General features: G+C 42.4%; 2 protein-coding genes across 2 annotated transcripts; both read right to left on the minus strand.

Moving 5' to 3' along the window:
- Nucleotides 1-811: 811 nt before the first annotated feature.
- Nucleotides 812-9180, minus strand: LOC139414335 (neuroblastoma suppressor of tumorigenicity 1-like). Its single transcript, XM_071162252.1, has 4 exons — nucleotides 8651-9180; nucleotides 4382-4562; nucleotides 3936-4047; nucleotides 812-1660 (listed from the first exon to the last, which is right to left on the minus strand). The coding sequence occupies exons 2-4, from the start codon at nucleotides 4552-4554 to the stop codon at nucleotides 1385-1387; spliced, it is 561 nt and encodes a 186-aa protein (XP_071018353.1). The 5' UTR covers nucleotides 4555-4562; nucleotides 8651-9180; the 3' UTR covers nucleotides 812-1384.
- A 2482-nt stretch (nucleotides 9181-11662) lies between these two features.
- On the minus strand, nucleotides 11663-15315 carry LOC139413494 (MICOS complex subunit Mic10-like). The gene is made up of 4 exons (XM_071160961.1): nucleotides 15139-15315; nucleotides 12245-12292; nucleotides 12007-12116; nucleotides 11663-11885 (listed from the first exon to the last, which is right to left on the minus strand). The coding sequence occupies exons 1-4, from the start codon at nucleotides 15197-15199 to the stop codon at nucleotides 11877-11879; spliced, it is 228 nt and encodes a 75-aa protein (XP_071017062.1). The 5' UTR covers nucleotides 15200-15315; the 3' UTR covers nucleotides 11663-11876.
- Between the last annotated feature and the right edge of the window lie 598 nt (nucleotides 15316-15913).

The raw sequence follows: 15913 nt of genomic DNA on the forward strand, positions 1-15913 counted from the left end.
GTGGACAGGGAGTACAGGAGGAGGCTGAGCACGCACCCCTGAGGGGCCCCTGTGTTGAGGATCAGCGTGGCGCATGTGTTGTTACCAACCCTTACCACCTGGGGGCGGCCCGTCAAGAAGTCCAGGATCCAGTTGCAAAGGAAGGTGTTTAGTCCCCAGGGTCCTTAGCTTATTGATGAGCTTTGAGGGCACTATGGTGCTGAACACTGAGCTGTAGTCAATGAATAGCATTCTCACTTAGGTGTTCCTTTTGTCCAGGTGGGAAAGGGCAGTGTGGAGTGCAATAGACACTGCATCATCTGTGGATCTGTGGGGGAGGTATTCAAATTGGAGTGGGTCTAAGGTTTCTGGGATAATGGTATTCTGTATCCAAATGCTGCATTTCTTTCTTGTGATCATTCGACTTTTTAGTTTGAAATGATATACACACCAGTACAGCTCCCGATTGGTCTAAGGCACTGTATTTCAGTGCTAGAGGTGTCACTACAGGCTGTATCAAAACCGGCCGTGATTGAGAGTCCTGTAGGGGCGGCGCAAGTGGCCCAGCATCGTTAGGGTTTGGCCGGGGTAGCCCGTCATTGTAAATAAGAATTTGTTCTTAACTGACTTGCCTAGTTAAATAAAACACAGCGCATGCTGCTGCATCTTTATCAAGTTGCCCTCTGCAGTACCTCTTTAAAACAGCAGAGAGAAGCATAATCAAATCTATTATATATGAACATAGGCAGCTGACTAGTCCAAGATCATGTTCCCACCACATGATGACAATAACAGACAAAAGCCTTAAATAAATCACTACAGATAGAGCTTCATTGATAAGATTGAACAAAAAGAGCTTTATTCTCGTATGAGAAGCACAAATTGGAACATATAGCTTTAGGTCAGATACTAATGCAAATTAGTGAGAGACATTATGTCAAGAAACTGTACAGTTTGTACTGTGGCTCTATGATTAAAAAACAAATTCACGCCAGATGAACAGAAATAAGTCTACAGCTTCAAAGGTCTATAGCTGTGTCAGAGTGCATGCCTGAGTGTGTGTAGGATTGTGATATTCGTTGTCCTACGAGAGAAGTTAGATGACAAACAATGTATAAACTGGTGAGTTTAAATGCGCTAATTTATACTATGGTTGTCTTGTGAAGAGTACAGCATGTGAGCTGAGCTTCTGTGTGCGTGCTTTTATAAGCCGTTTTCATTGTCATGTTAAGTGAGGTTTTATTTTCAAAGTGCTTTAAAGGTGTTGAATGAAGAAACAGTGGCTGAATCGAAAAGAAGGGAAATGCATCATACTGTAACTGTGTGTATAAGAAACAACTTGTGGAGTGATTTGGGAGAAGAATCGGGAACTGCGAGAGAGGAGTGTCAGCGGCGATCGAGCGACCTACCCTCCATCAGATGTGTGTGTGTGCTGGTGTGGCTCTGTGTGTTTGTGAGCATGCTGAGAGTGTGTGTCTGTGTGGGAGTGAGGGGGTGAGCCGCCGTGGTGGCTCTCTGGTAAGGAAGGAGGGTCCTGGGCGCTCTCTGATAGGTAGAGCTGCATCACTGCCCCCTCCTGGGCTCCCTCCTTACTGCAGGACTGGCAGCTGCAGTGGAGGATCCTCTCCACCAGTTTATCCACACGAGGAGTGTTCTCAATGCCCGGGCATTCTAGAGTCACCTACACACACACACAACGTACAATGCATTACACACACAACGTACAATGCATTACACACACACACACAGCGTACAATGTATTACACACATACACAACGTACAATGCATTACACACACACACACAACGTACAATGCATTACACACACACACACACAACGTACAATGCATTACACACACACACACACACACACACACACACACTCAGGAAAAGGCATGTAGCCTAGTGGTTAGAGCACTGGGCCAGTAACTGAAAGGTTGCAAGATCGAATCCCTGAGCTGTCAAGGTAAAAATATGTTGTTCTGCCTCTGAACAAAGCTGATAACCCACTGTTCCTAGGCTGTCATTGTAAATAAGAATTTGTTCTTAACTGACTTGCCTGGTTAAAAAAATGGACAATTACTGCTGGACACTCCTACAGTCTGACAAAGCCTCAGTATCCATCTTCAAACAATGTATCCCTGAGTCATGTTGTGCTTTTAGGAATTCATGCTTGACATAGCTGCCAAACCAACAATAGGCGGGATCTGAAATAATTTGACAATGCACCATTATGGATGGAGACCATGAAAATAAATGAGTCTTGAGAAGCTTTTATGCACAGAGGAACATAACTGCTTTTAGCCAATATATAACAATCCAGAAAAAGTGCATTCCATTATCAAAGAGAGACCTTAGACAGCAGGATTATGTGGATCACATATGGAGCTGACGCACAATTGACCCCTCGTCGTTCGGGTTAGGTGAGGGTTTGGCAGGCTGGAATGTCCTTGTCCCATCACACTCTAGCGACTCCTTGTGGCGGTCGGGTGCATGCACGCAAAAGCGTCGCCAGTTGTACTGTGTTTCCGCCGACACAATGGTGCGACTGGCTTCCGGGTTAAGCGGGCAGTGTGTCAAGAAGCAATAAGGATTATTAGGTGACCGTGATGGTTTGAGGGCCAGATTGGGAATTCTTACTCTTACGATAAGTGCCATGGGATCTTTAATGACCTCAGAAAGTCAGGACACCCGTTTAACGTCCCATCCTACACAGGGCAGTGTCCCCAATCACTGCCCTGGGGCATTGGGATATTTTTTTTAGACCAGAGGAAAGAGTGCCTCATACTGGCCCTCCAACACCACTTCCAGCAGTATCTGGTCTCCCATCCAGGGACTGACCAGGACCAACCCTGCTTAGCTTCAGAAGCAAGCCAGCAGTGGTATGCAGGGTGGTATGCTGCAGGCAAATAGGTCAACTTTTGTACAATGGGGGGTAGTAGATTGACATAGGCTAGTGCTTTTGCTGTTCATTAGGACTACTCATATTGTTGGCTGATGAAAGTAAATGTGGACAGTTGTTCCAATATCTTCAACATGCACCTCGGAATTGGATAAAGACGTGCGCAGTTGCGTCCCCAATTTGTCTGTCTTCACTTGTTGCCTGTGAGAAAGACCCGATCATGTGATGGAGAGCGGTGTGAGTGAGATGAGAGGTGCTTTGGAGTGGTCAGCATTTAGGGAGATGGGCTGCCTGGATTTCTTTAGGGTGCATTATGGCCATACTAAGGGGATTCTGCCGGGAAATTCGAGGCATCATCAAGTGCTTCTCAAATTGTGAATGAGAGACTGACAAAGTGTGTACAGCCTTCGCAAAAATAAAGCAGAGCTCATGCCTTTCAAACAACTTTTTTCAAATCATCACTAGTTGCAGCCTTACAATGTATTAAAAAAAATATAGCCCAAAGTTTGTAGAACAACTGAAGTTACATAAATAACTCTAAATTAAGCATATAGGAGTGCCTGTTTCTTTATTAACGCTCAACACAGAATAGCTGCATTTGCGAACTCCCTCAAATCCTTTGGAGAAAATATCCTTTCTATTTTATTCAATTGTATTCTTCATACTTTAAAATAATGCCATGAAATTCTAAACTAATCTTGTCTGCTAAATGAACTAGTGTAGCCCACAGCCATATGTCATAGCCAGATCAGGACCTACCATAAGGACAGCTCATAGTATGCTATTCTGTATATTCTATATAACATGGATTTTTTAGACTTTTTAAAATGCAGATGTTACAAAGGTCTACATCAGTGGCTTGTAGGTGTGTGGAAGCCAAGAGATGCTAAATGTGTTTCTGTTAATGGTCAATCACGACAGTTATTTGTTTGACAATCACCGGCTGAGGAAATGACGTGACCACCACAGCCCTAGTTGTGGTCATGTGTTTATATTAAAAGAGTTGTGTTACATTATCTGGGGTTTGTGTGTGTGTGTGCGTGTGCGCGAACCTACCACTTCCCACTGTGTCTGTGCAGGCATGCAGGAATCACAGTGCACCAGGGACTCGGTGGACTGAGGGAAGGTGTTTGGGACGCTGTAGCTGAAGCACTGCCCCAGACATGCCCTGAGATGATAGGAGAGAGAGGGAGGAAAGAGAGAGGGGGGGGGGGGGGGGGGGGGGGAGATGTCCCCATTCAGCTTATATACAGTATGTGTATATTTTATGGCTGCGTTGATTCTGTTTGGAGGTGACCCATGTACATTCAAATTATAGTGCTATTTGGGTAATTTGGCCATTCAATGTCAAACTTCATTCCTGGTTTTCATTTTTAAAGTGAGTCAGTCACACTCTTGAAAATAGTATGAAATTCCTCTGCATGTCTGTGTGTGTGTGTGTGTGTGTGTGTGTGTGTGTGTGTGTGTGTGTGTGTGTGTGTGTGTGTGTGTTCCATACTGACCTGTTTTGGATAGAGCGAGGCTGGCAGCCAGTGTGCCCGACTATCTGTGTGATGTTCTTGGCCTCGCACCAAGCACTCTTGTCAGGGAACAGCGCCAGACGGTTGATGTGAGCGGGCGGTGCCGCCGAACAGAGCTCAAGCAGAGCACAGCAAATCACAATTCTTTGCCACATGATTGCACCTTAAGGAGCATAAAACATGTATTGTTATAACCACCTGAAATTATTTCTGTTAGTTCAGTTACATATGCCTAGCCTGTTGTTATGTCTTAAAAAATAATTGAAATAGCAGGCTGTTTTTGCACAAGAAACCAAATTATAAAATATGTGCCATGATTTGGGGGGGACACTTCTAGGTACAGTGGGGCAAAAAAGTATTTAGTCAGCCACCAATTCTGAAAGTTCTCACACTTAAAAAGATGAGATAGGCCTGTAATTTTCATCATAGGTACACTTCAACTATGACAGACAAAATGAGAAAAAAAATCAAGAAAATCACATGTAGGATTTTTAATTAATTTATTTGCAAATTATGGTGGAAAATAAGTATTTGTTCAATAACAAAAGTTTATCTCAATACTTTGTTATATACCCTTTGTTGGCAATGACAGAGGTCAAACGTTTTCTGTAAGTCTTCACAAGGTTTTCACACACTGTTGCTGGTATTTTGGCCCATTCCTCCAAGCAAATCTCCTCTAGAGCAGTGATGTTTTGGGTCTGTTGCTGGGCAACACGGACTTTCAACTCCCTCCAAAGATGTTCTATGGGGTTGAGATCTGGAGACTGGCTAGGCCACTCCAGGACCTTGAAATGCTTCTTACGAAGCCACTCCTTTGTTGCCCGGGCGGTGTGTTTGGGATCATTGTCATGCTGAAAGACCCAGCCACGTTTCATCTCCAATGCCCTTGCTGATGGAAGGAGGTTTTCACTCAAAATCTCACAATACATGGCCCCATTCATTCTTTCCTTTACAGTCGTCCTGGTCCCTTTGCAGAAAAACAGCCCCAAAGCATGATGTTTCCACCCCCATGCTTCACAGTAGGTATGGTGTTCTTTGGATGCAACTCAGCATTCTTGGCTGCCTAACTACTTTTTTGCCCCACTGTATATGCATAGCTTTAATTAATACATCCTGTTGCAGTTTTGCAGCATTCTGTTCTGTATCCTCTTCTTCACTCATTCATTTAAACAATTAATCATCTGCACTATGCTCACATGGCCGAATTGGCTCTGGCATTGCCTGTGAAGAAGAACAATAGTGAAGGATTGCCTGGTGAAAGTCTACACACCCCTTGCACAGTTGTCACATTTGGCTGGCTTAAAATTTAATCTAAAAAGGGATTACATTAGATTTACTTCCTACTGATCTACAGTCAAAGAAATTCAAAGAAAATGTATAGAACAATGGCTTTCCAAGAGGAGTTGAGTGTTCATGAGGGGTCCAGTCTCAGTCCTGACTTAAATCTGCTTGACAATCAATATTGCTGTCCATGAATCCCAACCAAATTTACTGAGATTGAACAAATTTAACAAAAACAAAGGATAGATGTACTGGTGTAAAGTAACTAAGTAAAAGTACTTTGAAGTACTACATAAGTCGTTTTTTGGGGTATTGGTACTTTACTATTTATATTTTTGACAACTTTTACTCCACTACATTCCTAAAGAAAATATGTACGTTTTACACCCATAGACTTTGCCTGCCACTCAAAAGTACTTGTTACATTTCGAATGCTCAGGCAGGACAGCAACATTTTACTGAGTAACTTTCACATTTACTGAAGTAATGTTCTTTTAAGGTATCTTTACTTATACTCCAGTATGACAATTGAGTACTTTTTCCACCACTGGATTTGTACTGTGTACAAACAATACTGACAAAACACCTGCTCTTTCCATGACATAGACTATCCAGTTGAATTGAGGTGAAAGCTATGATCCCTTATTTATGTCACTTGTTAAATCCTCTTCAAATCAGCATAGATGAAGGGGAGAAGACAGGTTAAAGAAATATTTTTAAACCTCAAGAACTATAATTCTGCTGGGTTTTTCACACTCAACAGTTTCCCGTGTGTATCAAGAATGGTCCACCACCCAAAGGACATCCAGCCAACTTGACACAACTGCGGGAAGCATTGGAGTCAACAGGGGCCAGCATCTCTGTGGAACTCTTTCGACACCTTGTAGAGTCCATTCCCCAATGAAATTAGGCTGTTCTGAGGGGGAAAGGGGGTGCAAATCAATATTAGGAAGGTGTTCCTAATGTTTTGTACACTCAGTGTATATTGCCTTAAGAGTTGTACAGAACTGGTAAAATCTTATTAAAAATGATGTACCGCTGTAATTGCAGCCAAAGGTGATTCCACCAAGTATTGACTCTGGGGTGTGAAGACATACACAATCAAGACATTTTCGTTGTTTTATATATTATTAATTTAGAAAGTGTTCTATAATTTTCTTTGACAATTTAAAATGTGTAGCAGATTGTGTAGATCAGTAGGAAAAAATGTATTGTAATCCTTTTTTAGATTTATTATGGCAGCAAAATGTGACAACTGTGCAAGGAGTGTGTAGACTGTCCCTAGGCACTTTAGCCCACTTGGTTCAAAGTGGCCCAGCAGAGAGTAGAAGACAGAGAGACCAAGAGGTAGAGGTGGGAGAGACGGAGATGTCTGCTTAATACCTATTTACTCTAATAAACTACGTCCACAAAAACTTATTTCTAGTTCATTTTAAAGCTGCGTAGGTCGGTTTCGTCATCTTACCAACTTCTACAAAAAAAAGTATATTTTGTTTCTTATAAAGTTGTTTGGTCACAACCTTTTGGCTGCAAACCTTTCCATGTCGTTTTATGTGTCACCTTTGAGGGCATTTTGCTGTGCCTTCAGGCAAATAACATTCCTGAAGGATTCGATATCGCTGTCCAACGACCAAATGCCCTGTGGCTGTAAAACAGAGAGCGTGAGAGGCGATTGGGGAGAGAGGGCATGACAAGAAGAAATGCGCACAAGAAGCTGTGGAAAATTTTAATAAGTGCTAATTCTACAGATGGGCTATTTCATGCATTCCAGCTCTTTTTTGGCACTAATGTAATTATGGAGATATTTGCCTTTATAGGTCTAATCACTTAAAGGAATAAACGTTTTGACTCTAAGGGCCTAGTTTATAATCAGGTCATAAGATATGTATTATGCTTAACCACACTTCTAAGAACTTGGCTACAGTGTATAGCAAAATAACTGACAAATAGGCTAATTAAATCCAGCAAATGATAATCATCAGACAGCTCCACAGAACAGAACCACAGGAAACAATTACAATGTGCTTGTCAAAAGGAAGGACAAATTACAGCTCTCAATGAAAGCAGTTTGCAACCAGGGTTCTAGCCAGGGTCTGAGTTTTAGTGAGGCCCGGAGTGAAGGGTTCCCCCTTTCCTCATCCAATACATTTTAGGAAAGTTTAAGCTCATTTTACTGCATTTCTAAAATTATATTTGGAGAACAGCAAAAAACAAGCAAAAATTAACCCAGAAATTAGCATATTGGTCACCTCAGTCGATCTACAAACACGTAGTATATCAGCTATACAATTACCCACTACCCATTAACCTATTAACTCAGCAAGGGAATAAAAAGTATAATTTCATACCTACAGAGGGATCTGTTAGCAGAAAAGGTATTTTATTAACAAAAGGTGAACAAGTACATTTGCTTTACCAATTTTTGTTGTTTTTGCAGTTTTACAGCTAATTTCCTGCAATTCTACACAATTTACAAAGGGGTGGAGAGAAGGTTTCACAGTTTTAAAGCCAATTTCCTGCAATTCTACACATTTTGCCATGACTTATACCATGTTAATATGATATAAGTGAGAGTGACTAACAAAATCAATGGGGCCCCCCTGGAGGTCAGGGCCTCTGGGCACGTGATTAGGCCTACTACAGGTTAAGATAGCTGGCTAGACTAACTAGACTAATTTACCAATCTAAAAATGTTGAACTGACATGGGCTAATTGAATGACTGTCAGTGACATATAACAAGAGGAAAACTGCTCATGCACAACCATGTTTCGAAATTGCACCTTATGTATTTTAGTATTTTATTTTTACAAAAAAAAATGTCAGAGGTTCAGACCTATGTAGCTACGGCCCTGTTTGCAACGTGACATTTTGTTGTAAAATTGTGGCAACTCTACGAGACTGACAAAAGCATAAAAAATGTGAACTTTGTGTCTGGATAGACTGTTATTTTAAAAAAAATGTTTACTTACCGTTGGGAACCACCAAAAAGCAGCAATATTCTGCTGAGACCCTTCACTAGAGCTTCAACACCCGTCTCTCCCAACCCTCTCTTGCCACCCGTCCCGCAGGAGACCGGAGAGACGATGGAGGATACGCTCTAGTTGATCATTGGAAATTGAAAATATAACTGCTTTCAGCTGAGGCAAAGATTCACCCTTGATATAATTCCTAGTCCTAGAAAACAATTACATCTTCCGCCAGTGAGAGACGGACAGATATGGAGAGGAGTGAGAAGACAGTGCGCATTAGAAACCCTATCGGTCTCTAAGTCCATCAGCATACTGGGTCCCTCCCCTCCGTGCTCTATCCCTTCCCTTATGAGTCTGTTTACACCTCTCCTCTCCAAAAACGGGAGGCTATGTCTTTTCCGTGAAGCTGTACGTTCCAAGTTCTCGCCTTTGCTTTAGTCGCTGGATTTGGGTATAGGCGCTGGATTTGGGTATAGGCGCGGCTGTGCCTCCGAACAGGAGTCCCGCTGTGTTTTTGGACTACCGAGAACGGGAGGGGGGTGAATGCGTTTGGCAGGTCTGAATTTATCAGTGTTTCAGCAAATTGAGCCCCTCTCCCTTTCCGGTCATACAACACTGCATAGGCATGACATAGGCATATATCATGGCCATATGTTCTGTGAAAAAATGGTTTTACTCATATGCACCTTCTATCAGATCTCATTGTTTTCTCTCCGAAAAAGTGTTTTTGTTATTTGACTTCTAAACTTCCTGAAAGTAACATTTTTATAAGCATATAGTAAAATGTTGCAAATAGTGACACATGCATCACTGGTGTCAGTTCACAGTGGCTGTTCTTAAGTGAGTGGAATATCTATAAAGAACCACATGAAGGAATATGGCTCGGTGGAAGTGGATATATGTAGGCAGGGCCAGTGTTCAGGTTTTGTCCCAATCTTTGAATAAGCCACTGAAGAACACCTTGGAAACCATGAATGGACCCTCCAATAAATCTATTGAGCAAGTAAGCGCCAGAAAGTAATGAAAACCAGCAGATGCTGTAGCTCTTTAGTGCCTCGTGAGCTGTGCACCTCTTCAGCAGTCAGTCAGTGTCCCAGACTTCCAGTGGTTATTTTGCATAATGGAGGAATGTTGCTTCTCAATGATCATTTCTAACAGAAATTTGCTCAATGGCCACTGCAGTCCCTCATCCTACCATGACGGTACTCTGTTATCCTCAAATAAACTCTGCATGCTGGACTGGCACCTCTCTGACCTCCCTCTTCTGGCAGTAGAACAGACCACATCTGATGGAAAATGGTTGTAATTATGATGCTGACGTATATGATATCTGAACCAGCTGTGTTTTCTGATTAGTGGCAAGGTTATTAGTGATTATGACTGTCTTCTGGAGAATCTGGCAGACAGGCACAGACAGGTACACAATTATGTCCTAGAAATCTACCCCCCTCTTCCCTCCACAGGTGTGCAGCTTGGATTGTATCCACAAGCACCCGTACCAGTGTTCTGCGCTTCACTTGAAGACAATACTTTGATAGGCAGGGGAAGAGTGAAATAGAGGAACCTTTTTTTGAGATAATAATGTTTGTACCATGTTGTGTTGTTACTATGTTGTCATGTGGTGTTGCTTCCATGCTGTGTTGGCATCTTAGGTCTCTATTTATGTAGTGTTGTCTCTCGTCGTGATGTGTGTTTTGTCCTATTTTCTTTAATCCCCTGTCCCTGCAGGAGGCCGTCATTGTAAATAAGACTTTATTCCTAACTGACTTGCCTTGTTAAATAAAAAATGTCAACATATACTCCTTACTTTTTGATGAATGCTTTGCAGAATGCATGCGTGAGTGTTTACATGTATGTGTGTGTAAGAGTGTCTGTGTGAAATAATGTTTATATACACACACACGACTGTTGAAGAACGTATTGTATCTATTATGGAGAGATACACGTGAATGTGATTTTTAAATTGATTATGTGGTATAAATACAGTATGTGTTTGAGATTGTATATGTATGCCTGGGCATATCTGGATGTGTGCTGTATGTAATGTCTATAGTTTAAGCTCATGAGGGAGCATGTGAGTTTGTACACGTGTATGAATGTGTGTTTGAATAAGTGCCTTGAAGTGAAAGTGTGAACGTGTTTCTCACTCTCTGTGTGTGTGTGTGTGTGTGTGTGTGTGTGGAACAATGGGTGTGTGTGTGTGTGTGTGTGTGTGTGTTTTCAGACGTGCACGGTGCAGTACTCACCTGTTAGTAATAAGAGCTGAGCTTCAGTCCAGCACTGACATTCTAGAACATTCCACAAATTCTGCTGCTCCAGGGGGCTGGACAAACACACACTCACTTACAGACACATACACACAGTGCTGACAATGAACACACAGGTATAGAAGATTGCTCACAAGACACACAAGCTAGCATGATCCGTCGCCACGCAGCACCACCTACACAATCACTGTCAACACACACATGCACGTACACACACACAGGTTCTCTGCCATCGCCAGCCTCCCAAACACTCCCATATGAGGTCAGACTGCATGGCGTTGCAGATAAGACTTTCACCTGGAACAATGTATATCGCCCTTCTTGCCAGTGCAACATTGGTAACATGTCCTACAGTTTCTCCACTGAAACTATTTGTGGTAGTGCTAGATGGTAGCAATGCACAATAGCTACTATTCAGGGGTGCAACTTTGGTTTTAGAAGTGTGGGGGGGGACATGTCCCCCCATCCCCAATGAAAGTTTCACCCTGATATTAATGATAGTGCTAATTAGTTGTAATGCTGCACATGATAGATACAAAATCCATGATCACCCCCCCTCCATCATCCATGGCTTCATTTTCTTTAGCTATCTTTTTTCCCCTGCTTCCCTTGAGCTGAAGCTGGCTTCCATTCTAAAACAGCAGGAGTTTAACTCTCCTACTCATTAAGACACAAAATACTTAAATTCCCCCCTGCTCTCTCCCTCCCACACCAAGCTTGCCAAAGTAATTTCAAAATACAGATGTTATTTGTGAGCACTCAAATACTTTATTGACACAGATGACAAAAGTAACTTAGGATATTTCTGTCAAATTCTTCAATACTGTTTTATTAAATATATACATATCGACTGCCCTGAGACTCACACAGTAATTACATTGGGTGGCAGGGAGACAGAGTTCTGTCCAAAATAATGAGGACGAGACAGCAACTTCTACATCAGCCAACTCATCAGTCTTCTACTGTTCCTGAAAGACAAAAATAACAGTAATTGTATTATGTGCAATTATTGTTGAGGACAAAAGATGGGATACTGTGTTTCAAACTTAATGGCATCGACCTTGGTCATGACGTGTGTGATTTGCTCACCTTCACCATGTGGCCATGGAGTAGGTAAGGTGACCTGAAGTCCTGCTGGCAGTTGGAGTAGCCCATGCCCAGCCCCACACCCAAGCCAAACACCACTGGCCATGTGCGCCCTGAAGATGGGATGGACAATTCACTTTAATAAACAAACCATAACTCCCACAAAGATCTACACATGGTCAGTGTTATTAAAAAGCACTAATTACTATGACTGTTCCCTGCTGTCTGAGGCAATACTCACGTTTGAAGAAGAGAACTGAAAACACAATCCCCACACCAAGGCCGGTGGCTACAGCGAGGGAGAGAGAAAGAGAGTGAGAGAGAGATGCATAAACTTCGACAGAAGAACAGACAAAAACCAACTCAGCAGCACACCCTATGATTAAGTATTGGGGTGATGCACACATACACACAGGTACATAATTCCCTGGTGTGCTCCAAATTAAAACTTCTCTAACAAGTTGGGGGGGGGGCAACATGGCCCCTAACCCCAGAGCTGGTTAACAGCACCTGTCAGCCAGACATGGTTCATTAGAGAGAGAAAGTGGAAGAAGACGAGGAAATGCATGTGAAAATGAACTTAATTGAAAAGAAAAAAATGGAAATGGAGTGAAAAGGGAGAGGAGATGTCTGGGGGTAGGAGGAGCTAGTGCTGATGAAGGACAGACACAAAGAGGGAGGAGAGATGGGGGGATAGAGGACAGGCAGTGTGATCTAGAGATCTGGGATGTGTATGTAAGGGAGAGTGAGGGTCCAGGTGGGTTGATGTGATCTCCATGACTAGGAGGTGGACAGACAAACTGATCAGGCACCACACAAACAGACCAAGTAAGTGTGGACCAGAGGGGGAGCTTGAGGAGGAGGAATGTGTTTGTGTTCTTAGCTTCACCTCGCTATGGGCCTCGCCCCACCCAGCTCTGGGCCAGCCATCGCAGAAACACATAAAAACAACAGTTTGGGCCCCTTCACTTCTTAATTGGATTCAGAGAGCTATGCAGCATGACGATGCGCCGTTGCCAAAGCACTCAGACGCTGCTCCCTCCGCCAGGATTACACAACTTACACATGTCAAACAAGACCACAGAAAACGACATCCCACATCTTTATTGCTGCTGACAAACATAAAATCATGCTCCTCTTCACCCCTCCCCCTCTTTCCAGTCCAAGATTTATGATTTACAGACTCAGCTTGTCTCTTTAACCCCACTCCCCCTCTTAATCTCCCCATTTCTCCTCCTTCCGCTCCTCCCCCTTCCTGTGATAGTTGCCGAAATGCAGTGAAGTTGGCCAAATATGAAGCCAGATCTGCAACAGATTTACAGTTATGAATCTCTAGCCACACAGTGTGATCAAAATCTAAAACCTGGAAATTAGGAGGTTCTCATGGCTAGTTGCTCCAAAGCTAGCTGACATTCCAAGACCATGGCCAAATTCCTGGGTTTACAAAGGATGAGAATTAAAATCCCTCTGAGGAAAAGCACTACTCAAATGGCCTCTAATTTCCCCAGATATTGTGATTGGAAAGGGTGCCTTATTCTCATCAGTTCAACATCAGAATGTGTGACATGTTCTTGGACATTATTATGGATATTGGACTCTACCGTCACACTCCACATGCATGATTAAAATGTTTTATCCCCAACACGAACCAGCAAGTGTAATAGTAAAGTAACATTTAGACAACATAGGTCAGGGATCAGGCTAGTGCTAACTATACTGTCTGCACTGACCTTTCTGTAAAGTGTAGTAACAGTTTACATTAACTGTAAGTTTATTAATCCTCATTACACATCATATATCAGCAGAATGAAATTAACAGAATGAAAAAGTATAAAATGTACCGAGCACTACTGTAAATCGCTCTGGATAAGAGTGTCTGCTAAATGACTAAAATGTCAATGTAAATGACATAACTACATAGAACATAATTAAAGCTTGATTTATGTACTCATAGTAATGTGGGTATTCCAATAACACTGGCTATGTTTTGATCGAAGAAGCTCTAGATGGGCTTGATAAAGAGCATACAGTTCAGGTGCATCATGTATAGTTTGTTTAATCATATTAAGCTATCGAGACTAAAGGACTCAATGTCATATGCAAGTCTCAGTATTTCTTAGATTTTTTTAATCAAGGCAATAAGCAACAACACTGTCTGTCCATAGCCAATACTGTGCCTAAGTCTCTCTCTGAAGATCTCTCTCTGACATGAAAGAGGATGAGACAAGGCTAGGCCAGGGTAAATGATGGGATGAAATTGTTAACAGATGCATTGATGAGCTATAGGTATCTTGTCAGCAGCACAACATAAGCCATGTGGAATGTTGCCAAGAGGTCTATGGATGTTGCTTGGTACTTGCATCAGTGGCACAGTGGAGTGAAGTTCATGATGAGAATGGACGGTGGCTCGGGGCAATGACAGACACACATCCAAGACAGGGGTGTATTTATTACGTCTTGCAAGAGAAACCATTTGAAAACGAAACGGAAGCAAACAGAGCAAACGGAACGAAATGGGGAGAGATCTACCTGAATTTGTCAAACAGAAGCTCTCGTTTTTGCAGCAAAACTTTTCCCATTTTGAGTCAAATGTATCTGTTGCTAATCGTTTTGCAACAGGCAAAACGATTTTCAACAGAATCTGTGTAATGAACACACCAGTTAGTTAGTTCCCTGTGACCTGCATTGCAGTTAGGGATTCTGGTAACATTTTACTGCATGACATTGTATCAGTTATAGCATTAACAGTTCTGTAATAGAAACATTGTAGCAAAGGCTTAAATTAGGGCGTGAAGGGCACGAGATCTGAGTGTTTCAAGGACTTGACGCAGAATAATAAAAAACAGAGGACCTGCGAACGCAAATGTTTGGGTCCGCTTCCGCAACACAATAGCCTATAATATAATTTCTACAACAAATCAATCAGCCCAAAAAATATAGCTATGTTAATGAGCTTTTGGTTTGAAATGGCAATTGACCTCACCGGGTGACGTTATACGGCCCACACCATGTGATGACAGGTGGCCTTGCTAAGATCATGCACCTAGTCCCCGGCTTACACCGCCGTGTTTTAGGTTGTACGCTGTTAGGAATATATTTCTCAATAGATGCATTTTTCAAAATGTAGATATTTACCTAACTTTACAGCGCTATCAGCTAGGCATCGGTCCCACTTCCGTCCTTGTTCCTCGGCCATGTCTTAAACTGCTACCCGTCAGACGATAAAATCTTCAAAAACCGCGAGATTTGGTTCATGTGATCCTACGTCACGCTTCTTCCTCCTCGTCTTCTTCTTCTTCTCCTTCTTTAAAGTTTAGATTACAACTATTGGTGTATTGCCGCCACCTACTGTACAGGGTATATAACAACCATCCCACTCCTTCAGTCACATCCCTTTATTTAAGTGGGCAAGTCAGTTAAAGAACAAATTCTTATTTACAATGGCGGCCTATAAAAAGGCAAAAGGCCTCCTGCGGGGATGGAGGCTGGGATTAAAAATAAAAATATAGGAAAAAACACACATCATGACGAGAGAGACAACACTACATAAAAAGAGACCTAAGACAACAACATAGCATGGCAGCAACACATGACAACACACCATGGTAGCAACACAACATGACAACAACATGGTAGCAACACAGCATGGCAGCAGCACAACATGGTAGCAGCACAAAACATTATTGTGCATTCCCTACACATACTCAGGTGCCTGTGAGGAAGGAGCATTCATCGACGGGATTCCTTGTATGCCTCTGCAGTAAAATCCCCAAAATGTACAAAAAAAATTCTCAGCCGCACAAAATGATGCCTATTTTCGCAGAATTCCATTCCGTTTGCACTGTGCAGTTGACAACCAAAGTAATAAACATCCACCTTCTTATTAACATGCAACGTGTTAGGATCCCTC

This window comes from Oncorhynchus clarkii, chromosome 7 (genome assembly GCF_045791955.1).
Source record: "Oncorhynchus clarkii lewisi isolate Uvic-CL-2024 chromosome 7, UVic_Ocla_1.0, whole genome shotgun sequence".
In the NCBI taxonomy this organism is placed as follows: domain Eukaryota; kingdom Metazoa; phylum Chordata; class Actinopteri; order Salmoniformes; family Salmonidae; genus Oncorhynchus; species Oncorhynchus clarkii.